The sequence below is a fragment of the Larus michahellis genome, chromosome 9, assembly GCF_964199755.1.
Source record: "Larus michahellis chromosome 9, bLarMic1.1, whole genome shotgun sequence".
Classification (NCBI taxonomy): Eukaryota; Metazoa; Chordata; class Aves; order Charadriiformes; family Laridae; genus Larus; species Larus michahellis.
Genome location: NC_133904.1, coordinates 18176059 through 18201714, shown reverse-complemented (window position 1 = coordinate 18201714; position 25656 = coordinate 18176059). Strand labels below are relative to the sequence as shown.

General features: G+C 38.4%; 2 protein-coding genes and 1 long non-coding RNA gene across 9 annotated transcripts; 2 read left to right on the top strand and 1 right to left on the bottom strand.

The window, feature by feature from the left end:
- The first annotated feature begins 732 nt into the window (after positions 1-732).
- Positions 733-22201, top strand: BNIP2 (BCL2 interacting protein 2). Of its 3 annotated transcripts, XM_074601784.1 has the most exons (14): positions 5089-5226; positions 5697-5827; positions 6600-6667; positions 7384-7551; positions 9506-9682; positions 10330-10432; positions 10738-10869; positions 11467-11553; positions 11709-11807; positions 13257-13292; positions 15918-15962; positions 20831-21092; positions 21519-21644; positions 22187-22201. In XM_074601784.1, the coding sequence occupies exons 2-13, from the start codon at positions 5778-5780 to the stop codon at positions 21552-21554; spliced, it is 1263 nt and encodes a 420-aa protein (XP_074457885.1). In that variant the 5' UTR covers positions 5089-5226; positions 5697-5777; the 3' UTR covers positions 21555-21644; positions 22187-22201. The 3 variants fall into 3 exon arrangements, with proteins under 3 accessions (XP_074457883.1, XP_074457884.1, XP_074457885.1); XM_074601782.1 differs by lacking the exons at positions 20831-21092; positions 21519-21644; positions 22187-22201 and adding an exon at positions 733-849 and having other exon boundaries at positions 15918-18818; XM_074601783.1 differs by lacking the exons at positions 13257-13292; positions 20831-21092; positions 21519-21644; positions 22187-22201 and adding an exon at positions 757-849 and having other exon boundaries at positions 15918-18818.
- Positions 5816-21037, bottom strand: LOC141748950 (uncharacterized). 5 transcript variants are annotated; one of them, XR_012589174.1, is made up of 7 exons: positions 20873-20995; positions 20626-20752; positions 19649-19830; positions 15113-15242; positions 9558-9656; positions 8803-8869; positions 5822-6010 (listed from the first exon to the last, which is right to left on the bottom strand). It is a non-coding gene; the product is annotated as an uncharacterized LOC141748950 (long non-coding RNA). The 5 variants fall into 5 exon arrangements; XR_012589173.1 differs by lacking the exon at positions 15113-15242; XR_012589172.1 differs by lacking the exons at positions 15113-15242; positions 20626-20752 and having other exon boundaries at positions 20794-21037.
- On the top strand, positions 21519-25352 carry GTF2A2 (general transcription factor IIA subunit 2). Its single transcript, XM_074601785.1, has 4 exons — positions 21519-21644; positions 22187-22291; positions 23616-23742; positions 25039-25352. The coding sequence occupies exons 1-4, from the start codon at positions 21573-21575 to the stop codon at positions 25062-25064; spliced, it is 330 nt and encodes a 109-aa protein (XP_074457886.1). The 5' UTR covers positions 21519-21572; the 3' UTR covers positions 25065-25352.
- Positions 25353-25656: the final 304 nt, after the last annotated feature.

The following is a 25656-nucleotide window of genomic DNA, read 5'->3' as shown; positions in this document are numbered from 1 at the left end:
TAACGTTGACTACCATTACCAGTATTAGGTATGTGAAAAAGGTGAAAACGGGATTTACCTAACTTCCTGCGCTTCTGTTGTGTAATATCACTGCATCATGTCATGAAGAAGGACTGTATTTTGGATGCCATATTCATACAGCCGAAGTTCTAATTTCAAATGATGTGCAGATTCAGGGGCTTTTGCTCAGTGACGCTGCTACCGCTGCCTCAACAGTATGTAATACTGATATTATCTGTTCTCTTTTTCCTCCTGGAGAAGGTTCAGCTCTTATTCCTGGCACTGATGTCGTACTTCCCTGAGCACCTAAAGAATCACAGCGCACTGGTCCCGCACGCAGAATTCAGTGACTGGACTCTAATTTCCATTTAGTGCCGCGTTTACCGCCGCCCAGGACTCGGCCCCTCACTATCATTCCTCTGACAAGCGGCCGCCCCGGCCGGAAGGGCGGCGGGGGAGAGAGCCGTCGGTGCCTAGGGACAGCAGCGGCGCCGTTCGTCATCTCGACCCCAGGGCTGCACGGGCCGCGGGACTCAACCTGGCCGCGGCCCAGGGAAGAGAGGACAACGCGAGGGACGGCCACCATGCAGACCGGCCACCGCCTCTCCTCAGCGCGGCGCGAGCCCCGCCCCGCGCGCAGGGAGTGCGCATGCACCAACCATGCGGAGAGGAGGGGCGGTGCGGCAGCCGCGTCGTTTTGCGCATGTGCTTGAGCGCGAGGGGCTGTCACGTGAGTCCGGCGGCGGATGCGCTTCCGGGTGAGCCGGGGCGCGCAGCGGAGCGGGCCGTTTCCGCGGCGGCGCGGGCGAGGCCGCGGCCCGTCCCCCCGCCCCGTCCATCTCCCACCAGGTACGGCCGCGCAGGGGGCGGTAACGGCGAGCTGGCAGCCGCGGACAGGTTGAGCGGGCGCAGGGCGGGGCCGTGGCCCGGCCGCCCGCCGGTGCGCGAGTGGTGGCGGGGCCCAGTCAGGAGCCCTCCGGGGCCGCGCTCGGGCCTGAGAGCCGCTGCCAGGCCGCGGCGGGGACTGGCTCAGCGGTCGCGGGGGGGCGGCGAGCGCGGACCGCCGGGAGCTGCGGCGCCGCTCGGCCGGGCGGGCCGCTTCCGCAACCGGTCTCGCTGTGCAGCGCCTCTGGCTGGCGGTGGGAGCGGCGGAAGGAAGAGCTTGGAGCACGTAAATGTTAAACTTGAAAATCCTTCCCCTGCCCCCATAGGGTAGTCGTGCCAGAGCAGCACAAACCTCATCCTTGTTTTCGCTAATGAGGCAAGGGTTTGTCTGCGGTTACGGACACTCTTCCCCGCCTCCCCCCGCCCCCCCCCGCCCCCTTTCTCTTGTGTGGCTGAATAACGAGTGGGGGGGATGTGCGCGGAATTGCTTTTTCCCATGTAGGTTTAGCAAATGCAGAGTATAGAGTTCTGTCGTAGAAATTAGAGTTGCTTTCTAGTGCCTTTTATTTTAGTTCTGCCTTATTTCCAGCTACTAATGTAATACGCTAACTAGTAATTATTTCTGGTTAACTTATATGCGTATTTAAATCTTACAAAGGAATATTGATTGTATTTAGGTAAGGTATAAATTCGTTTTGGCTGTTGTCTGACAAGTTAGTATTTAGCTTTAAATGAATCTCAGTGATTCAGGAATGCAGATTCTTCTGTTGCTCCGAATGCAGAGTTTAAAGTAGTATCCTTGCAGATGAAAGCAAGAGTGTTTTCAAAAGTCCTCTTTCAGCTGACAGATTTCTCAGTGCTTTGATGCAGAGAGAGGAGAGTAAAAGGAGATGAAGAATTGATTTTTTTTATTAATTAAAGTCTTTGCATCGCATCATTATGCGAACTTGCAAGTGATAAAGTTTGGATGTCTGTCTTCAGATCTGGGAAATGTTTCCTGGGGTTGTGGCTAGCGTGGCCACATTCTAAAAGCCAATGAGGTTAGAAAAACATTTATATGTATTTATAAAAACATTATAGTGAGCTGCACCATGTGAATGTGTGTACCAGAAAATATATCTATTCCTTACTTTTGGCTTGCTATTAAATCAAACTTGAAAATATTCTTAGAGGTACCTCTTTAATGCCTGGAACCTGGAATTCATGTAACTAAGACACAGTTAATGTTTCTGTTGAAATAGTGAAGATGAAATGTAGAAAAAAGTAGACTGACCTTTTTTTGAATTCGATTTCAACTTTCTGAGAGTGAAACAGTATGCTGTTCTTTGCCAGTCAGGTACATGGTTCACTAGCGTGCTCATCATTGCAGTTATCTTGCAGAATAAACTTTGTGCTTACTCTGTTTCAAATGCTGAGGAGCTGATCAAGGACTGAAAATAGGTCTTTGTATTGGATAGGCAGATATGACCATGTAAATGCGTAACTCTCATTTATCTGTGTATTATTCTGAGAACTCAAGGTTGAAAACCTAAAAAGTAATGTTTGCAAGGGGTTTTTAACTTCATGAATGAAATAATCTCATGTATTCTGTTGAGTTTTTTCCTTTTTAAGTATCTGGGACAGGCTAGAGTCTCTGTTTAGCTGTAAACTATATATTTTTTAAATGGCCATTTGTAATAGGCTTCTAAACGCTGTTGTATTTAGTATTCTGTCACCTGCCAACTCGGTATTAATGAAAGAACTCTGTAAATTATCTCTTTTTACAGGAAAAAGGATGAGAACACTGATGTTTGACTTCTGGTACAAGCAGTAATACTCTTCAGATGAGAACTTAAGTAGGTTTAACCTGGTGTTCTGGAAATGGAGATCCCTTCATTATAGCTGTAGTGGAAGAGTAGTGGGTTTTAGTGACCTGTTCCCTTGTGATACTTTCTTTTCTTTTTGTAATATCATAATTTGGCTGTTGAGGTACTTAAAAGTATAAAAGGCATCATTGAGCACCAAAGTCCAGTGGTTCCAGTAAGAGAGCAGAATCACATGGCAATCCTGCATGAGGATGTTCTTTGATGTGCTGAAGTTTCTGATACTTCAGATAGCTCACGATTCCATTTCTTTAAATAAAATGGAAAGTAATGAGCAATGGAGAGTAAAAATGATCAGGCTTGCTGTTCTCAGAAACCATGACTTTTTGAGTTGGCCGTGAAGAGTGCTAGGATCAGGTAGAAATTAATTGCTTTTCTTCTGCATGACTAATAAATACTTCCATTATTAAAATATATTACATTTTTCAAGTTAAGTTTTTAGATCTTTGATTTACACCTGAATTTTAAAAAGAGACTTTGGCATAATAGAAACAGAAGCTGTCAGCACTACTACAGCAGCTGTAGGAAGACTACTCTAAACTCTGCTTTAGTTTGTATAAGCAGAAATAGTAGACTTTTCCCCCTGCTTTGTACGCATTTATATTAATGATGCAAAATTATTCAGTAGTTAACTTTAAAGTCAGCACTTTTCTAACTCTCCTGAGAAGATTACCCTTCCTCCTTAACTTCTCATTCTTCTAGTTGACAAACGATAGTGCTTTTGTACATGAGACACCTAAACATCCATCGAAACATCCAAAACAACTACTTAGTCTGCATGTTAAGTAGGATGCTGAAAATCTAAATTCAAGCTTATCTGATGTTGAACTTGGAACTTACCTTGTAAGTTGTTTGCAGTTGTACTATGCAGTATTTAGTGAATGACTGCTTTCAAATCTACCTTAATAAGTTGCTGATGAGGATTCTATAAGTAATGTGAGAAGTGTTTTGTACAAGTGTCTTAAACTTTGACTACAGCATGAGTAACCTTTTAAACTCTGTGCCTGTCGTAGTGTATCAGGTTTATCTCAATGCAGCAAAATACACGCAGGTCAGAATTGTTTCTGTACTGAAATGCTGTACTTCTGAAACTAATAGATGTTACTTGGTGTTTGGTATTCTTCAAAAGTGCGATGAGAATGCTGTTTGAGTCTTGGAGCGAAGCCCTACTTTAAACCATCTTGTGAGAAGTGTATTGTGAACGCAGTGCAGGTGGGCTCAAGTGTAGGATCTTATAGCCACCAGCACAGTGATAGCGTTGGTTTGTGGTGGTATTTTGGTTTGGGTTTTTTTAACTGTCAGTTTTCTTCATTTCTTTGTCTGTCACTTAAAAGTAGTTTAGGGGTTTAGATTTTCTTTTAGGTTTAGTGTCTGTTTACAGCGAGCTGTGTGTTTGCATCAGATGGTCTGTTCCATCCTGATTGTAACCACTGTATTCTCTGGACTATGTGTGGTACCTTGTGAAATTTCTCCTGCTTCATCTCAGTGTTCTGACACAAGTGCATAAAGAACTATGCACATATTCACTGTTACTACTGATCACAATATGACTTTATCTCCAACCAAAGATTTAAATTTTGTTGTTGCAAACAGTCAGCAGGTTAGTACCCAGGAGAAACTGTATGGTGAGAATATCAACATCTTAATGAAAGAGAGGACGTGTTTTATAAGGAAAGATTCGAGCAGCAAATAACTACCCCAAACAGCATATTGATCAAAAAGGGCAAACAGAAAGAGGGGAGAGCTGGGAGGAGAATTGCTGGGGGCAGCCTCTTGGAGACTTTGTGCACAGGCAGATGCTGCCAGCAGCTAAGCAGTGCAGAGGCTGATTGATTCAAACAAGGAGTCTGACTCTCAAGAGGAACCAGGTTGTTACCTGCTAGAAACTTTATTTCTGTTTCCTGGGTGAGGGAAGCAGGGAGATGTCAGTAAAATAAGCTTAAATTTTGGTCATTAGTGTTTAATTTTTCTCTGGTACTGCAGTTTTACAAAAAATCAGTCTTTTAAATTGTTTTCATTAATTGGCTTGTGTAGTGTAGCTTTAAGCAGGACATTTTAAAATCAGTCTGTGGTTGTAATCAGGTCAGGAGAAGAGAAACTGAGATTTGTTGTGAAAGGTGATCCTACAGAACAGTAAGTGTAACTTGTTTCTTTTTAGTCACATAAAAAATAAACTTTCTGTCTGAATTAACAGTATGCTTGCATTCAAACTTTGTACTTACTGGTGTTCTGTGTTGATTGCTTCTTTGTATTTAAAAATATCATTCAGTTTCCTGTTTGATTAGTCTGGATTTTCTTAACATTTTCATTGATAAGTTTACTTCTTCCTGCCAATCTTTAGAGCCAAGGCAGCCAAGAGCTTCAACTGACTTGGACTTGTATGTCAGCAGAATGGTTTATTATGTTCCATTACTGGGGATTCCTTGTTGCTGGTGATGGGTGAGCCTGAAAAAACACAGCGTGACTTGCACATCACAGGGTGAGTTCTCTGAAAACACTTCCTGAAATAGTTATCTTTAAAGTGTTTGTTTTTTTTAAGAACTGGGTTGTATTTTAGATCTGACCGTCTGGGGGGTGGCGTTCTTGAAATATATACTTAATATCTCCTATACAATCTGGAGAGCCGTCAGGTTTTTTACAGTTTGAATTGATTGTAATCCTAAATGAAAGATCAGGTTGCTCACGGCCTTGATTTTAACCAAGAGGTTGATCCTGCTTGAGCAGGGCATTGGACTACCTGAGATCCCTTCCAACCTAAATTATTGTATGATAAACCATTGCATAAGCAGCTTTGTATGGAAAAAAAAAAAAAAGTAAAGGAAACAACCCATAAACTTTTCCCTTTTTTTTTATTTCCTTTCTGCACTGATAAGTGATAAGTGAAGGATGTGTTGCGAGTATGGGAATTACAATAGTGTTGGACTAACATCTTCTGCTGTGTTCCTGCAGCTCCTCTTCAGCTCACTGGCCTAAAGACAAGAGGTTCTGGCTGATCAGGAGTACCCATTAGCAATTTAAGTTGGCTGGAGAATGGAAGGTGTTGAGTTTAAGGAGGAATGGCAAGATGAAGATTTTCCAAGGTTTTTATTTTTTTAAAGTAATTCAAATCAAATGCATAATATCTGGAATAAGCTACCTCTTTATCTTTCTGGTGAACTAACACTCAATAATAATCTTGAAGTGATTTCCATTAATATAGTAGCCTTGAGCAGGTTTTGTAGCATGTTTCTTTGTGGTCTGGAAAGGGATCGCTTCGTGTTCATCTGTAAGTTAAGTAATACAGGAATGCCACTGGTGAAGTTGCCAGAGTTAATCAAGTGAAAATTTCTAAGTTTGGCTTTGTTTGTTTTCTGTGGTAATCTTCTGCAACTACATTGTTTGCATGTTATTACCAGTGTCTGAAGGCCCAAATATTTCATTAAGCAACATTTCTGAGCAAAATTTTTAACAGTTAAGACTGCTAGCGATGCTTGGGCCTACAAACTAAAACAGCTTACTTCAGAGGCATTATATAATAACATGACTAAACTCCTTCTGTAATGTATTTAATGTCAAATTTTCTACAGCAAGAATATGACAAGTTTTCTTAAGGCTGACATACACTAGTGGCAACCTGTATTTTGGCATTTGTCACGTTGACAGATGGTCACTTGAATGCTGTAAAGGAATTTTCTGCTACTGTGGTGCTTTGTTTACTGGAATCTTGAACTTAGGCTATAAGTAAATTTAGTTCAGTACTATCCCACGGTAGTTTTTTTAAGCAGTACGTAAGTCTAAATATTTGGTATTTAGCTAGCTATTTTAAAAATTCCAAAAAAGTTTTGTAACAATAGTTTCTACTTTGTGCACCAGGCCCCTGCCAGAGGATGATCCAGTTGAGTCAGATATATTGGCTGCAGCCGGAACAGAATGTGAAGCTGGTAAGAACATTCCACTCCAGTCAAGCTGAATGCTTCCTACTAAGATGGCTGTTCTAAAGCTCCATTTCGTTTTGGTGTGATTTTTGGTGGCTTTTTTTTTTATGTGGGGTGGTCATTTTATTTTATTCCCTGCTTTCAACTGCTGTCTGAATCACACAAGTATCTGCCTTCTGTCTCAAAAGTGTGCTGTGTATTCACCTAATAGTTTATTTAATTTTCTCTCCTCGCTGTTGTCTGTCAGCCACTTTGTTTGTTTTTTTTTGCAGCTTGTATATTATTTTTTATTTCATCAAAGATAGTTATGATGCTACCAATACCTAACAAGGGCTAGGGACATGAATTTATTGGATTATTTGCAAGACCTATTTCGTACAATATGTAGAACAACTCGTGGTGCACTTTGATTTAGCTAGCATGGCTTATAGTTGCTTAGGTGGTGGCAGCACTTCAGGTTTTTCTTCTGTAGGGAGTGTGGTGGTCAACTATTGTGATCATAGTGTGTATGCAATCGGGTTGACTTAGTCTTGAAGACTTGGACCTCCAAATGCTGATCTTTTCACCCTGTGTCTAATTTTTATTCTAGATACATTGCCTAAATTATGGTCGTTAATTTACAATGCATTCTGGGGAAGGACTGTGCTCTTGTGTCTTGTTAATATGCTTATCTAAACTCATTCTAGCTTTGAAAATAAATTATTTGCTTTTTTAAATAACAGAGGTTAATGGAACCAAAGTAAGGAAGAAACTAATGGCTCCAGATATTAGCTTAACTTTGGATCACAGTGGGGAATCTGTTTTGTCTGATGACTTGGATGAGAGTGGAGAGATTGATTTGGACAATTTAGACACTCCTTCAGAAAATAGCAATGAGTTTGAATGGGAAGGTAAGTATACTGTTACTTTGGTCTGATGCCTTAAAATATTTCTGTTTTCTTACATGCAGATCAACAGTTTCTCAGGTGGGAAATGACTACGACTCAATATTACAAGAGGAAGAATATAAAGGGAGTGGTTACATTAGAAATTAGAAATAGGTGCAATGAATTTTTAAAGAGCAAATCAGCTCAACTGATTAGTAAGTCAATTGATTAGTAAGCAGGCAACATAATAGCCATAAATCCAGATAAACTTAGGTGAATGTCATTAAACACCTATAAGACCCAAAGTTATGGAAAATCCTCTCCATTGCAGTATTGTTTTAAGAACCAACCTGGGGGAAAAAAAATCAGAGGTGTTTTACGTGTATTATAGATCAGTTTTAAATGGAGGTGAACCATATAAAGGGATATAGATTATAGATTAGCTATTCAGAAATCGATGAATTGCAAGCCTTTGTATTTAAGGAGGACTGAATGGTATTTATTAAAATATTGAGTAATACCTGATCTCATATCTTACTGTGGTGAGAATGGCAAAAGTTCAGTAGCCTTAGAGTTTGCATGCTTTCCAGATGGACTGGAAGTGGCAGAAGAGCCTCTATTTTGTGTCAAGGGGCTCTGAAAGGACTTGATAGGAAGTTAACTTAGCTATAGCCACACTAGTAATGGTCTTACTTTTCAGAAATTAATAGATGCTTCATCCTATTCTTATAGGCTAAACCTGGAGATTCTAACAAATTTTATTTGAGGTAAAAAAGTTCTGTGTAGAAGTTAAAGCATAAGTTTTAAACTTGCAGTTTAATTATGTTTTAAGGCCCTTTTATGTCAGCCAAGAACTGTTGTGTTGGTCAAACAGTTGGAGTCTTGAACTTCTGTAAACTTCATGACTTAAGAATGTCTCTAATAAGTAAACATGTAAACTCAGTTGTTATTTTTTTATTTGTCCTGGAAATAAAATAATTTTAATTCCTGAGTAAACAGGAAGCTCTCTTTTCACTGTTAAGTATGAAACACTACCTGTTCTTCATTCCATGGTAGCTTGTAAATGGAGAAGGAAACACACTTCAGAATAAGGGGGTTTTGGGTTTGTTTTTTTCTTTTTTTTAAAGTAGCTAAAGATATATTGCAGGTAAAGTTTTTGTAACAGAGACTCTGGTTTTACCTATGTAAAAGGATTTTCATCATTTTAGTGAAGAAGAATTGGTATTTAGGGTTAGTTTTGCAATGATGTGAAGGAAATGTTCCGGATGTTTGTACCTTGTTTTTAAAAGTGCTGAAAAGGGTTTCTGTCTTTTCTTCCTTTAATGCTGCTGCCTTCATTTTCCTGGAAGGATAGTTTCAATTAACAGCTTTGTCTTGGGAACAGACAACTAACTTGCAGTAGGTTTTTCTCGCTTTGGGTAAGGTCTACGCAACAAAATTAAGAATCGTAATTTAATTGGAGCAAATTGTTTTACAGATTGCTGTCAGCACAAATTTCATATGTATTGATTGCACACACATGAATTAGATTTAATTTCTAATAGATTTGCCTGCATGCCTGCTTGCAAGGTACTGTCAATGTTTGAAATCATGCTTTTATGTAAATCTGTGATCAAGCAACCTGTGTAATTATTGTTGGAGTTAACCACTTTGTCTATTTTAGTGAGATTCATCATGGTCTGTGTTCTAAAAGCCTACAATTAAATAGGCTTCCTACGTGAACTGAAATTTGTTATGTACTTTAACATAGAATATTACAGTCAATGGATAACTTCCAACATAGAGGATTTTGTTAAAACATATGATGCCCATAAGATCCTATTTTGTAATGACTGAAGGAACTAAGTCAGCTGGTATGTTTGACTGGCTAAAGAATGTTAAAATAGATTAAATAGCAAAGTGGTTAACCTGTGTTGTAATTGATTGTCACTATACATAGTATTCATAATGGATCTTGAACATGTTTTAACTTTGGCAGATGATCTTCCAAAACCAAAAACTACTGATGTAATTAGGAAAGGATCACTTACTGAATACACTGCAGCAGAGGACAAAGATGATGGTCGACGCTGGCGAATGTTTAGGATTGGAGAACAGGACCACAGGGTGGACATGAAGGCAATTGAACCCTATAAAAAAGTTATCAGTCATGGCGGTAAGAATTAGCGATGTGCTGAGGGGAACTGTTGAGATGCTACTTCTTTAAGCTGAGTTGGGGTGGCACGAGAAGAGCTTTGGGCATAAAGACTCACGTGATGATTCATTTATTGCAGAATTAAGGCATATGGTTGATTTAATATTTTTTCCCTATTAAAGTTCCAAAATGTATATGTTTTGATGAACCTGCTAAGATACACATAGGTGACAAGATGTACTTATCTGTTCTACAGTCTCCGTGCTACCGGTATAATTTTTTGGTTTTAAGAGCGTTGAAAGCGTTAACTGTAGACCTACTAAGGCATAAATTAATTTAATGACTCTTCCCAGCGTTCTGTGGAGTTAAGAAAGAAAAGTTGACTGTATAAAATGTTATTAAATATACTGAGATTCTGTACTGAGATGTTGATTGTAGGTACACCATTTGATTTACATCAACTTCAGCTATTTCTTTAGAAGTAGACAAACTTGAAAAAGAAATCTTAAGGTTTTCTGTAACTGTGAATCCATCCATATAGAATAGATATTTGTTAAACTTTTTAAGGTAAATAATGAAAAAGCTTACTGAATGTGCTTGACTTTCTGTAAATGTAATCAATGTGTAGTCACCTTTGTCACTGTTGCTGCTTTTTTCTTTGTTTCTAGGTTATTATGGTGATGGGCTAAATGCCATTGTTGTGTTTGCTGTTTGCTTTATGCCTGAAAGCAGCCAGCCTAACTACAGATACCTAATGGACAATCTATTTAAGTAAGTCATCATCTGCCTCTGAATACTGTCTTAATTTCGCATTGGGAAACTTAGTGTTTTAATGTAAGGGCAATTACTTCTCTCTCTCTTTTTTTTTTTTTTAAATGAAGCTTTTTATATTTCAGATGAGGGAAAGATAACAAATAGAAAAGCAACTAACCTGCTTCCAGGGGAAGGAAAAAAATTATTAGATGTTGCTCAACACTATTGCCAACCCTGTATTTTTAAATATATTGAGCACTACTAGGAATTATTTTAATATCCACAGATCTTCACTTGAAAGTTTTCTTTGCTTGTCTCTGCAGGTATGTAATTGGCACTTTAGAGCTGTTAGTAGCAGAGAACTATATGATAGTTTACCTGAATGGTGCAACAACACGGAGAAAAATGCCAAGTTTAGGCTGGCTTAGGAAATGTTACCAGCAAATTGATAGAAGGTAAGCAGCTCTGCAGTGTTTTCTTACAACATTCACATGCTCGGTGATACGCATATTTAGGAAAAATTGCTGTTTAATGTGGTGTCTGGTACGTACTGGTTAAGATTTCATTAAACAAATTGCTTGCTGTATTGAAAACCTCTTCCTAAGCTAGGCCATGTGGAGTAATGCTGTAGGCATGCCTGGGTTGTTTTTTTTTTTTGTTGCCTTTTCTTTTTCTTTTTTTTTTTTTGAAAGTAGTAATTAGAATACTGAATACTGTTACCATGTAGACCATCCTTAAAACTTCACATATTAATATGATAAGGTAATAGGAGGGGTTCCTTTGTGAACCACTTCATCATTAGTTGTGTATAAAGATCCAAAGAAGCTTCTCCTTGGAATGTTATTTCCTTGTCATTGTTGTCAAACGGATACTACATCTTAAATTTTGACTATAGAGTTGTGTGGGTGATTTTTTTTTTTCTTCTGGCAGCTGGTAATTTCTGATAATGGAACACTGTGCTTGCAAAAACATACTTTTTATATATTAAAGAAACCTTGTCATGCTACCTTTTTGTTCTAGTAATTATGTCCACTTATGTTTGAATTCTCCAGGTTAAGGAAAAATCTGAAATCGTTGATCATAGTTCATCCTTCTTGGTTCATCAGAACACTTCTGGCCATCACAAAACCTTTTATTAGGTAATACTCTGGAAGCTATTCCTGCTATTCCTTTTTTCTTTTTTTTTTTTAAATAATCCTAACAACTGTTTACTTTAAATTTCAAAAACTGTTTTAATATTGAGCTACTGAAAAAAATTAAGTTGTAACTGTACCCTGCATTTTTTCTTCCACAGCTCAAAATTCAGCCAAAAAATTAGGTATGTCTTTACCCTGGCAGAACTAGCTGAACTCATCCCCATGGAATACGTTGGCATCCCAGAATGCATAAAACAGTACGTTTTATTATTCAAACATGTTCTACACTGATCATGTTTTAGAACCAGTATATATTGTATTCAATGATTGGTTTGAATGTAATACTTTGCATTTAATAAAATTGAACTTAATTCAGATCACTGTTATCTCTAGGAGGAGTATCCATATTTGATGACATTGCTAACTACAGTTCAGTATGCGGTTGGATAGTCAAAATGTAAATGTATAGGGATTTTCACAGATAGTGCCTTACGTAATTACGAAGTTATGGTGTGTAAATTAGTCTGCTAGAGATGAGGCCTCATTGCAGTTGATTTACCCCTTAGTATACTAAACTGGTTTGTGAGTGAGAAGTTCTGGGCATGTTGATACTGAAGTTACAGTATCTTCAGTGTTCATGCTAAAATGCAGAACAAGTTGAGTTGTGAAATATTACTTGGGTTGGGATGTCATTTAAAAGAAGTGCTGTGGTGGAAAAATGCTAAATCCCTACCCGTAACAGTTCTAGAACTACTTTGGTGAAGAGGTGAGGGCAGCATCAATGTCCTTGGTTTTCTCTTCTTCCTTCCCTCCAGGTATAAATATCCATTTTAACCTCAGCACAACTCTGCTTTCAAATATTATGGTGATACTTTTGTCAATAGCATTTGTGGGTGCAGTAATAGAGTAGAAACCATAAACTTGGGTCTTAAAAAATCCAGATGAAAACACTAACAATTCTGATGATAAACTGATCAGACTATGAGAGGGTATAAGATACAAAACCTGTAGAGTATGCATCACAATATGGGACTGCAAACTGGGAGCTCCATAAGGAAAGATGGCATAGTCTCACTGTGTGGACAGAAGGGCACATACATGTTAGACAAATCTGCAAATCCCCTCCCCCCCCACAAATTTATTGCAGTAAACATTCAGCTGGTATTGGTTGCACAATTTAACTTTTTATGAGATAGAGAAAACAGTTTTCTTGGGGTGGGGAGGAAGGACGTGACAATGCTGAAGCAGCCTTGTGCTATCTTTAGAATATTTTTTTTTTTTTTTACTGGGGCTTTTGAAGGATGTGTAATGAATATTCAGACTGTCGTTTCAAGTCTTGAAACTCCTTTCTGTACTGATGAACCTTTAACTGTTCTGCAAAGGCTGAACTTGACTGACTTACGGAGTTAATTCTCAGACTTCTGTGGAGGATTATATCTGTCTTCAAACTGTTACAAGTACAGATTGTTAATACTGTACAAGAAGTTGTATTGAATTCATATGTTATGTCATAGTAACAAAATCTTAATGCTTCTTGTTTAATGCTTATAAATGTTGGACGAATAATATATTTTTTTCTTAATTACATCAGCTTCAAAAGTTGGTATGTTTCTACAAACTGTATTGACACTAATACCAGTTTGCAGCTTCTGTTGAATTTGGCCTTCATATGTTATATTTACTGAATCAAACTTTTCCTCACCAAGGTATGAAGAAGAAAAGTTTAGAAAGAAACAGAAAAGGTATATTCATATTTTGATTAGGGTTGCATTAGATAAGACGATTTGCACTGCAACTAACTCCCAGTTGATTGGCTTGCATAAAGGAATAAGCATTTGTAAATATAAACATGCACTAGTGACAAAGTTCTTGTACATTAAAGTAACTATACTGTCTGCAAGTACAGTTCATCTGTGTAGTATCATCTAAAAGAACTTGTCCTGGATGTTCAAACAGTTATTTGTGAGTAGTCTCTATTACTCTTACATGAGTTGCTCACTTGTAAGGGGATACATGGATTCTCAACTAAATCTTCAAGAGGCAAAAGTGGTGCTTCTGTATGAATTGGTTAAATCAAGTTTCACTGTCTCCAACAAGAAGTGATACCTGAAGGAAGAGCTGGTTTTAGGTGCTAAGCTGTAGCTATGCATGAGCAGGGATGCAACTCTGGAAGAAAGTTCTAATGAATCTTGTATTAAGTATTTTTGGTATTTACTACTTTTTTAGTTATTAACTTGCACAGATGCGATCTGAATTAGTATTTTTAGTGCTGTTTGTATTTGCAGTGCCTATGTTCCTTGCTAATAAACATTGGATTTTCGTTTTTTTTTTAATTTTCAGTCTCCTGCTAACTATTCAAGCTATTCCAGCAGCTGATGAAACTTTTTGAATGGATATGTTATTTTTTCACTCTATCACTAACAAATGTACTGAAAGGTTTTGCTACTAACTTTGCTTTGTTTTTTTAATGATTCTTCCTGTGCGCGCATAACTATTGAGGGAGGTTTATTGTGTAAATTGGGTAATGGACGTACAGAGGAACACTGAGAGGTTAAAAGAAAAGGAATTTAAATTCCTTCTGAAAGCTAGCAGGTAAAGCTAGTGACATATGTTCAATATTTTCTAGGAATTCCAATGAAGTGATAATCTTGCAGTTTGTAACCTGAAGTAGTAAGCCTGTCAAATTTAAGAAGCCCTTTCAGTACATATTGAACAACAGCTCTGCTTGGGTTTTTTTTTCCCCCCGAGTGTGCATAATTTGGCCCAATTCTGTCGCAAGGCCCATTGTATTCAGGATGCAAACCTGAGACATTCAAACAAACAGTAATGTAAAAACTATTTAAAATCTCCAGCACAACAATCACAACAATACTACCATCACTTTTGTAAAAAGTAGCATGTCCCTAAATGAAACTTCTGTATAGAGGAGAGGTCACAGGTGCTATTTGATACTGAGACTTTAATCGCGTTGAAAGCAGTTGTAGGCATTATTTATTATAATGGGGGGGAAAGGACCTGTTGAAGTTTAGTTATGAAATTTGTTGAGGGTGGCAGTGGGAGTTCTTTGGCTGTGTGTATGAGTCACTTTGGAAGCTGGAATATGATATACTTCTATGGAATTATATTGTCAGCTGTATGTTTATGCATAGCTTGTTTGCATTAGCTTACCATATTTTCTTAGCTTTCTGTGATTAGTCCTGTAAGTCATGTCAAAATGTGCTTTCCTAAGATACTGCAGTGAGGGCAGGGATGAGTTGCAGCTGCATACGGTGCAGGTGACCAGGACTGTTGCTTCTAGAGAACACTGCTCCAGACCTATTGGATCCTTATATACTAGATTCAGTTCTTACAGCTGCAAAAAAAAACCTCAAAAACTTGCCTCCCTTTTCTTATGGGTTCATGGCCTTAGAAGAGCTGTCATTGTTTTTATAGTTTTGAAAAACTGTCTGGTTATAGTTTGAGAGACTGGCCAGGTAGGTCAGACAATTAGGTTGTTAGGAGAGAAACTTGGCCTTAGCTTTCCCTCAATTTGGAACTGCTGTTGGTTTTAAAAGTAACTTACCTCCATGCAAAACTTATTTTCCAGAAGATACAGTTAAGACTGTAGCTTGTTCTTACTGTAAAGAGGAAAAGTACATCTCCTGCAGGACTATCAACCATCCACTGGTTTCTGCAAAGCAGCATTTTGTTTGCTAGTCCCAAGGCAGAGATAAAGGAAAAAAAACAAAAACACAAAAATACAAAACCCTAAATCAAAAAGACCCACAAACAAATAAAAAACTGCTTTAGCAGCACGATGGTGATTTTTTTTCCTGGGTAATTACAAGAGTCTTAGAAATTAAAGTATTATTAAGGAGCCACTTAACTTTTGTTGATTCATCTAGTGCTGTTACCTTCTTGGCTTAGCTACTATAACATGAAAGATAATTCTGTGCTTACTCTGCAGTGTATAACTTCATCAAAGTAGTAATGCTTGACAGTATTGTCATGTTACCTGTAAACTTGTATTCCTGCTTGCATTCATTAATAAAAGCCCAGAACCTGCTTTTTTTCTTCTGTGCAAAAGCACTTCCACTTTTCAAATGCTTCCTTTTGAATGCTATAGTAATTTAAATGGTTTCTTAACAATTTTAATTAATTTCTAGGGGGAAGTAGGAAAACAGATTTTTTCTTTTTTTAAAAAAAAAAGTATTGTTATGACTGCATTCAATAAAAATCTTAATTTAATATTTACTTACTAAAACTTTTTCCGTGTAAAAGCTCTGTGTTTTCCTGTTAAGATTAATACTTTTTGCTTAATATATGAGCTATCAAACTAAACTACTTCTTAACATGGTTTTAATTTTACTGCTTTCTTTGCTAAGCAGAGTTGACCAAGAGCTGAATGGAAAACAAGAGCAGAAAAGTGAACAGTAAGTGCGGAGTCCAAACAAGACTGAAGAATATGCAGATGGAAGGATCCTGGTTTTGCTCCATTTACAAAGCATTCTCTGTGTGTGTATATATTATATAGCCTGTTGCAAAAGGTGCTTAATTTCGTTGGACTAGCACACAACGGACTGCTTACTGCTGTATTGGTTTGTCTTGACTTTAATAGCTATGTTTATGTAATCATTTTATACTGCTAAACGTCAAAGAACCCTACGTTGTCAGAGGATGTTCTTGCAGTTGTTTATCTAAATGATGCATGTTCTTCAGTAAAATATTTATATACCTAAATGTTAAAGGAAAGAGATAATATATATTTTTATGATTGAGCAATATATTGTGTGTACCTGCTGAAGGAATTCATTTGCAGGTAGACAAGGCCATAAGTTACTTGTTATTGTATAAATCTGTTTTGCTGTAAATGGTCAAGTGCATTTCTTTGTTGTCACAGAAGCCTTAATTTTTTTGGATATTAACAATCACATAATGTAGTGTTTCACAAGTGTGAAGATCCTTATTTTTGTTCACATACCTAATACAAGCAGTACTCATTTACCTCACTAGAGTGAGCTTGAGCTTTGGTGTCTTTTAGTCCACTTTTCAGAATGCAGAACTGCAGTTCTGTGAATTTCAGGCTGTTGGCCAAAGGGTTTAAGCCTAAGCTGCAATAGAAGCTGAACTGTTTCAATGACTAAGATATCAGACCTTTCTCAGTTTAGTTGTGAATTTAGATTCTGCTTCAGTAAATCGAGGCTATCTCAGCTACCAGTAGGAAATGAGTTCATTGCAGTTCTTCCTGGATCAATATTGGTTGTCACCAGGAGGAACTCTGGTCATACTCAGTATAGCTTGGGAGTTAGATATTCTAGTCATAATATCCATTGTTTGCAGAGCTACGGGGAGTATTATGCTACCTGTGTCACCCTTTTAAGTAAATCATCCATTTCTAAAGCTCTTAGTTTGGCATATGACACCAGCGCTAATTTCACTTAACAACAACAATGAAAATTATTTAAAGGTTGGGGTTTTTTTTTTATCCCTACAATGGTGGTAAACTTGTGTCTCTAAGAGGTGTTTTGGACACAGAGCTAGTTTTTATAGGTTTGTCAGGGCAACAACAATTCACTGGTTGATATGTTGTAAAAGTTTGTAACATCTTTTGATAATCATTGCTATTTCCTGGTAAGGACAGGTGTATACAAATAAATCCATTCAGGAGTTGAGCAATATAATATTGTAGCAAATATGTTAAATCTTCACTTCTGTTTTTTATTGTGCTCACAATTTTGTCTTAATGCCAAAAATATCAGTTCTTAATTGTATTAAAAGTTAGTGTTATACAGTTCTCTTATTTAAAAAAAAAAAAAAAAGGTGTTCAACCAGATTACTACCTGACACTGAGAAACAGCTGTCAAGAGAGTTCCATGATCAAGATTTACTATCAGTTAACAATTAATCTACTGTCTCTAATGACATGTGTATAGACTCTGAGAGCATATTCATGTCAGATGAGGGCAAATTGCCCATGTCTCTGGGAGTTTTAAGTCTGCAATTCAGAGCCTCATCTCAAGATCTAGGTACTTTTGTTCTAGTAGCTTTGTATCGCAGTTTCAGAGAGATTAATGTGCAGGATGTTCTGTTTCAGCAGGCAATGCTGGTTTCGAGTTGCCTTGCATCCATTTCATCAGGTTTGGATCTTGCTCTGAAAGCAGAACACAAATGGGAACAGTTTCTTTGGGGCTATCTTATCTCCTGCTTCAGTTTCGATGTTGACCCAGGTTATTGTAAAGTTCTGGGCAGTGAATTGGACACTTACATCCTGTTTACTTCTGATACTTTCACAGTGCAGTGTGTATGAACATGCAAACCTGTAAACCTTCCTGACTCTCTGTGGGTCCTAAGCTAGATACTAAGCATTCTGATCATCTCATTTCAAATTTTTACTAATTAAAAAAATTATTCTCAGTAAAAATCATATTCTTAGTGGAAGGATTGTAGTTCTATATGTCCTGTTGCTTCCTATGCATATAGTGCAGTATGGAGTAGCCGGTCCTCTGTATAGGCCATATTATCAAGTGATGGGATTGTTACTGTTGTCTTCCCTGTGGGCTGAGTGATTCTACCATTTCATGCTGCAGTAGCACTACTTCTTTTGGAAACATGTATGTGGTTACCTAATGGTTTATTTCTCTAGCATGAGTTTTTGTGAATGAATATACAGCACAACAGTTCTTCTTTCCCAGAGATAAGCAGCTTGAGAAACAGGTGTACTAAAGAATTAGTCCCCTCTGACCTTTTGCAGCTCATCATTTAATGGTGAGGTGGATGTTTACAAAAAGCAAAGAGGTCCCCAAGTTATCTTGAACAAAAAGGGGTAACTTTTTGTCAAACTTATGTTTTTCTAAATCTAAAAAAATAATTTATTTTAATATTTAAAACCATGAAAAGTTGGAATGTCATACTTTAATAAAAGTTATTTCAAAACCTGAATCACTTTGTGATAAGATAGAGTATGTAGGGAATTCGCCTTTCAATGGCACTTCCTTCTAAAAGTAAAGCTTATGTTGCTAGAATACGGTTTGAGCCCTGTCAAGAAAAGATAATTTAATGAGTCGTTAATTTACCTTTGATTTGGAGGTCTCATTATTTATATATGTGGTAATAAGTTGTTAGTTATCTTTTGTTACTGCTCTGCGCAACTGCAATAGAAATGTTTGGGCCAGTGGCCTCTCTTTGTGTGGATGTGACATTTTGTCAGTTGGATTTCTACAACAGGATAAGTGTTCCGAAGTGGCAAAGATATTTTGGAGAAAGTGTCATTAAAACTTGATGTGAGCATACTTTAGATTGCTTGAATGTTCTTGATGTGCTGTGTAGTACAGCAAAGACATGTTCTGTTAGAAAGGAATGGAGAGGGGATGTATATGGATTTAGTGCTGAAGCGGATTGAAATCTTTGAGGTTCTGGGATGTTAAAATGGAGAATTTTTGGTTCCAAAAAGCTTAGAACTTGTTAGAATACTATGTAACCTTGTTCATAACAATTCAGATTAGCATTTTTTCCCCTTTTTTTTCAGTGAAGAATAGCACTTCTACTGTGAGGAACTTTGTCCTGAGAAGCAGGAGTTATATTCCGAATTGCACACAATTAGTATATAGCCTGTGTTTGTCAGCGTGTTTCAGCAGGTTTGTTGCATCATACACTTAAATGCTCCAATGACAGTTTAAAACCTTTCAACAGTTAATTTGTGTCAGACTTCCAGATTAGATACATGTTGGTGGTAATGGAATCTTTTATGAAATGACCTTGAAGTGTGTCACAGGGAGGAGAGGGCAGCATTGATGTCTTGTCATATGTCAGCTTCACTGGGGTCACCTACTGAAATGTCTGTAGTTAACAGAAAATAATGGAACTGCATTGTGAATGGGCACTTTCTAAACTAAATCTGTCACAAAGAAGTAAGTTTCTTGGTGAAAAGCGTATTTCTTCCAGTGCCAAATTTTTGTCTGTGTATCCTACGGATTTATACAATATTTATTAAGTAGAAAGATGGCTTAAATGCATCTCTTATCAAACGCTGTTGTCTTTGGAGATGACTTTAATTCTCGAGTCATTCCAGTCTCCCTCAGAAAAGTCCTCCTGTGAGGAAGAGAGGGGAGAGGGGTAATACCTTGTCTGCTTCTTGCAGCTGCAGAAGTCTTACAAAGCTTTTGGTGAAAATTCTTATTCAGTCCTTGTGGATGCAGGTCATTCTCTAGAGGATTTGTTTCACCCACTGGTTGTCACAGACACTTGAAGTAAGTGCTTTAATTATACTTTTCAAGGATAGCTGGTTTTAGTCAGGGTAGCACTCTGAAATATAAGGAATATTTAAATATTGATATTCTGAAAGACAAATTTTGCAGCTTTCCTAGCTTCAAAATTTTAAGTTGAACTACATTGTTTTCCTTGTCGCATCTTGTTCCCTGTATTGCGCTAACAGGAAAAAAAGGGCATTTGTGAAGTGAAGAGGGTGCAGTCATGTTACAGTTTTTCATCATTCCCTTGAACATGATTGAGATCAGTAAAATTAAAGGCATTGCTCAACTAGATCTTTTTTCAGTTTTGTAATCTGGACTGCCCAGGTAACTCTGAAACATACTGATTTTTTTTTCTTTTTTCAGTATTGAAAATGTTCTGAGGAGAAGCTGCTGGAGTGTTTTCAGAAAGTCAGGTCCTTATCTTACTGTGCTCCTTACTCTAGCTTGCTCAGCTGCTAGTTAATATTTATGACATGGAATTCCAGGTTAGTAATTACAAAAAATATTCACGGAAAGTTTACTTTCCCCATGGTTCTGCAGTGTTTCTTATTCACTCATCTGAACAAAGGCTTTTTATGGAGAAGAAGAGGCTGAGTCATAGGGTGCTCCACCAGTTGAGTGGTGGATGGAAGGGTTAAGGCATTGCCTGTTAGCACACATATTAACCTTTACTGATCCTATGTGAAAGGTGCAGTGTTTAACAAAACGAAGCTGCAGTACTCATGCAAAAACACGGGTTGTGAATCACAGATGATGTAACTGGCTTAAAGTGACTACTCTTCACAGATGCGACTATTTTCCTTTGGCCCTTTACTATAAAGCTACGTAAGTACAAGACTTCACCTACCTCTTAAGAATGTTACGATCCTTTCTTTTTAAGTGAGCATGTTTTCTGTTTGCATTCCACTGTGTCATGCAGTAATGTGATAAACACGTCTCTGAATGTGCCAGCTGTTAATACTTACAGGAAACTTCTTAATTAGGAAAAAAAATAAATACTATATGCAATAAATACCTTTGGAAAAGGTCTTAATGTCTTATTTCCTGCTTAGGAATACATGGACACTACGCGAGTCTGTTGTGGTTGTACGCACCGCCGACATGAGATCTGACTTTGGTTCCCGGAGCCCTGGAAGCGCTGGTTCCCCGATGGCAGTGAAATTCAGCGATTATTTCGAAGCCCCCGCAGCCCGGGAGGGCACCGGGCTCTGCCCCAGGGGCGGGGCGGGGCTAGGCCCGGTTGCCACCCTCGCCCTTCCGCTTCCGGGCCGCGAGGGGCCGGAAGGGCCAGCCTCTTCCGGCGGCCGGGAGCGGGTGAGGCCGGGGACCGGCGGGGGCCGCCCCCAACGGGGGCTCCGGAGCCGGGGCTGCCCGCGGCTGAGGGGGCGGCGGCCGGCATCTTCCCCTGGGTTCGCTGGGGCCGGGGAGGGGGGGCGGCGGGGCCCGGCCCGACGGGGCGCAAGGCCGGTGGGTCCCGGCGCTGGCCGGCCGTCGCCGTAACGGCCTCCCGCGAGGGGCGGTTTGGACGCCGAGCGGGCGGCGAGCGCCCCGCTGGCCGGTCCTCCCCCGGTCATCGGTGCTTCGCGCTCCCGAGCCCTCTTAAGTGTCGGTCGGTGTTTGGGAGTGGTTTTTAAACACTGTTTGCTCTTGCTGTGCGTTGTACGTTAAGGGCTCTGTGGTGGTGTTAATATATATATATTATATTTATATATATATATACTGGTTTTTTTTTTTAATGAGTGCGGGGACCTAGCCGACGTGCAACGCGGTGGATGAGCAGGCAGGTGTCCAGCCATGGCCTATCAGCTGTACAGGAACACCACGCTGGGGAACAGTCTCCAGGAGAGTCTGGATGAGCTGATACAGGTGCCTGCGGGGTGAGGGTCTGGGGAATTCGCGTCAGAGAAAGAGAGGTTAGTTAGTAAAACGGGCTTGTGGTTGCTGTGTCGGGGTACTTATGGCCAATGTTTGGAAAACTTATTGATTTAAATCAAAAGCTATTGGTACTCCATGTGGGATGTCTTTTTGTTAACATTCTAGATGAAGGAAAATGTTTTATCTAAGTGACATAATCCCCTGTTGTGTGGCCCAGTAAATGAATCAATAAATAATAAATCAGTTAATCTGAAATGCTCTAATCGATTTCCTGCTCTTCTGTTGTTTCCATTGAATGTTTATCAGAAGAAATCTTTGTGTAGCACAAAAAAATTACATTAGCACATTGTTTCTTCTCTGAGAATTAAATAGCAAAAAGGAAGTAAACACAGGAATGTAATACTTCTGTAAGTTGTTCTTGTGGAGATCTGCTTCCTGTGAACTTGGTTTTGATGTTTTTAATTTTTTTACTGCATTTTTGTGTTTACTTTGAAACAATGCAAAACTTTTTTTTTTTTTTTAAACTACTTTAGTCACAGCAAATCACACCTCAGCTGGCCCTTCAGGTGCTACTTCAGTTTGACAAAGCTATAAATTCGGCACTGGCACAACGAGTCAGGAACAGAGTCAATTTCAGGGTAAGATAACAATGTATAAAAGTTGTTCATTGAAGTACAGTAAGTGTTGATGCAGAAATGTCCTTAAAAGCTGTGCGTTCTAAGCAGAAACTTGCAAAGGTCCATTTTGAGTCTGAAATAATGACTGTTTATGTGTATATTCTGTATGCAGTTGTAAGGCTTACTATCTTTGTATTCTGCCGGGGATCTTTTCAACGAATGCAAAAATCAGAAATGGATTTGGTGGGTGGATGAAAGCAGGGGAAGAGGGAAATGCTTAGATAGGTAGCATTGCAATCCTCAGTGTCTTGCAGATGGGGAAGGAGACTTTTGCTTCTCTTCGTTGTACCCAGCAGAAGTGAGATGAGGCCAGATTCTCAGCCACACCTATAACGTGAAGAGAAACTAGAGAGTTGTAGATCTACCCCCTATGCAAGTCACTGGATCATTTTGTAGCTACTTTCTGTAGGTATCGTAGATAAAAAGTTTGGTGTTTTTTCCCAGCTAGCCATCCTAATTAATGTCAGATAGCCAGAAAATTGTTAAATGTCAAATTGATTGTAATTTCGAGGAAAAAAACAAAACAACCCTTCCCTGTTAACTTATGTCCTAATATTTCCTCTACAGTCTATGCAGAATGCATCAGTGAAGTGAGCTCTTAAGATCTGAGATTTTTAAACCATATAGATATGTTAAAAAGAACATAACTTCTTTAACACACATAACTTGCTTTGTGTATGTAACACAGCACAGAAAACTGTTCAGCATGTGTGTAGTGGATAAATTAAAAAAATGTTACTTGGGAGCTTCACTTCAAGAATAACAGATTAAAATATCTGAAGATGAAGGCTAAAAGGTTTAGATACCAACATCCTCAGTAATACATCAAACGTGAGGGATATCCCTTTATGTCACACAGGTCAGTTTTGTCATGATGTTTTATTTAAACTATCGATTTATTTAAACAGTTGCAGAATTCACATTTTGTTATGATCACTGCTATAACTGATTTTTCTTATGGCCTGTGTTTTAAGAAATCTTTTCTAATACTGATTCTTTATACATATTAGAAAAGTTAAAAAATTTCTTAGCGTACCTGTGAAGCTGCTCCTGGGATAGACTATAACGTCACTACACGGTCTTGAAAATTTCAGCCACTGGAGGGCATTTAAACTACAGTTTTGTCAGAATTGCTTGATTGCCGAGTTTATGTGCGTTCAGGTTCACAGTTGGCTTTATGGCAAATCTAGTTGTAGCAGGTATGTAGTTCAGTAAGTAGTAAACATCATATTTTCTGCTACTTTTGGGATGCATCCTATAGAAAATGTCTATTGTCTTTTTAAAGGGGTCTCTGAATACATACCGGTTCTGTGACAACGTATGGACATTCGTACTGAATGATGTTGAATTTAGGGAGGTCACTGAACTTGTGAAAGTGGATAAAGTGAAAATTGTAGCATGTGATGGAAAAAGTAAGTACGGAATAGGATATAAATAAGCTGAGACACAAGACTTGATCATTTATAAAAAGCTTTGACCAAATGTCTGATTAAAGCTAGATGGATTGTATTATTCAAACAAAAGCAGGGCTCTGTACTCCCTTGTACATATGATGAGAAATGAAACAAAAGCAAGCTAAATGCTTCCCTAACTCATAAGCACTGAAATAGGAAGGTGTTAGAGACCGCTGTACACCTGTTGTTGGGAAGTACATAATACTAGAGCAATTAGAAAGCCAGAAGTAATCTTAATTGAATTTCTGTATGGTAATTTTTCTAGTATTAACCTGTTTGTTAATACAAAGGAGTGATGGTAAAAGGAAGAACTGAGAATGGAAAAGGCTTTATTTAAATATACCCTAGACCTCTGAAACAGATTCTTCATGGCTTCCTGATCCTGGCATGATTACAGTAGTCACTTCAAGTTGTAGTTCTAAAGAGTTGACAGAACTTAGTGTTTGCTCAACTTTGGTAGTAGCCAAGCTTACTCTGTTTGGTTTTTGTGTGCTTATTGTAGCTAGTAGAGGAAACCTTACTTTCCAAGTATTAAATCGTTTTCAGTAATGATAAGGTATGCAGATAAGATTTAAAGAACTGGGTGACTTAAAGTTGCTATTAACATTACAGCCTTGTTATCCCACAGGAAGTTGACTTGCTAAAGGCATGTAGTAAGCAGTGACTTGTCTTTGTCCGTATCCAAGTTATGTATTTTTTCCATCGCTCTAAGAATAAGAAAGCAGTAACGGTAGTAATACCAGAAATTGCACTGGCGTTAATTGGCGCTTCTGACAAAAGCTCAGAACAGAGAATTGCTCTTAGTTGTTTTATAAAGATCATGCTCATTCTTGCGTCTATTTCAAAATGCATAATAAACTATAGACCATGCTCCATAGCAGCTTATGCTACTGTATGTGCAAAACTTTCTTTTTAGTGGATCCTGTGATTTAGCTAGATGTGCTTGTGGCTGACTGCAATAAAGTGTTTGTGTATCACTGCAAGTCAGCAAAGCTGCTTATATTTTTAGTGCCTTAATAGAAAATGACGTTTATGCACAACCTTGTGGTTTTGTGCTGTCTCTTTTCAACGTTGCTAACTGAAGTGAAACAGCACAAGCAGTTCATGAATCGCATTGGTAGCAATGGAGGGAATTGAGTAGGTACAGAACATGTTCTAAAATGCTTGGGGAATGCTTCTGAGATTGGGGAAGGTATTAGATAATAGTAATGGTTCTCTTTAATTTATACTCACACTTTCTTTTTTCTTTCCTAGACACTGGTTCCAATACTGCAGAATGAATAGAACTGTGGTTTGTCTGCAATATTTTCTGTTAATATGCAGCACTTTCTGGAGAAAAGCACGGAAAGGACTGTGTTCATACTTAATTCTTGTGATGCAGATGTGAGTTAATCCATACAAGAAAGCGTCACAAACAACAGCGGAAGAAATAACTGTAGCATTTCTTCAGTTCACCTTACAGGGCATGAATACAAGTTACTTTTTTTTTTAAACTACAAAAGATACTGTTGCCTTTTTTTGTTCAAAATAATTTCTTTAATAAACTTTTATTTAAAAACTTGTGAAAACTTTGTTTAAAACAATCATTAATATAATACGTTTCCCAATGTTGTTAAAGTATGTTTAGAGTAATGTGGCAAATGCACAGCTCTTTCAGCTACAGGTTTCTGAGTATGGTTGCACTGATTAGTATTGCAAGAAATGGCTGTTTTAGAATGAGGGAGGTGTCCATGACCAAAAACTTAGCAACTCATGCTGGACAGTGTAGTTTTCTGTTTGTTACTGCATCTTTCTCTCTATAAATTTGTCTGTTTGGTAGCCTCTGCTAATAATACACTAACCCAAGTATTAAAGTTATTGCACATCTAATCA

Bases quoted from the DNA above. Each gene is read 5' to 3' on its own strand.
- BNIP2 (XM_074601784.1), top strand. From the start codon at position 5,778: ATGGAAGGTGTTGAGTTTAAGGAGGAATGGCAAGATGAAGATTTTCCA. The intron at 11,808-13,256 runs GTACGTTTTATT...TTCCTCACCAAG, and splicing joins ATCCCAGAATGCATAAAACA to GTATGAAGAAGAAAAGTTTA. The intron at 21,093-21,518 runs GTGAGGCCGGGG...TTTTTTAATGAG, and splicing joins CTTCCGGCGGCCGGGAGCGG to TGCGGGGACCTAGCCGACGT.
- GTF2A2 (XM_074601785.1), top strand. From the start codon at position 21,573: ATGGCCTATCAGCTGTACAGGAACACCACGCTGGGGAACAGTCTCCAG. The intron at 22,292-23,615 runs GTAAGATAACAA...GTCTTTTTAAAG, and splicing joins GGAACAGAGTCAATTTCAGG to GGGTCTCTGAATACATACCG. The intron at 23,743-25,038 runs GTAAGTACGGAA...TTTCTTTCCTAG, and splicing joins TGTAGCATGTGATGGAAAAA to ACACTGGTTCCAATACTGCA.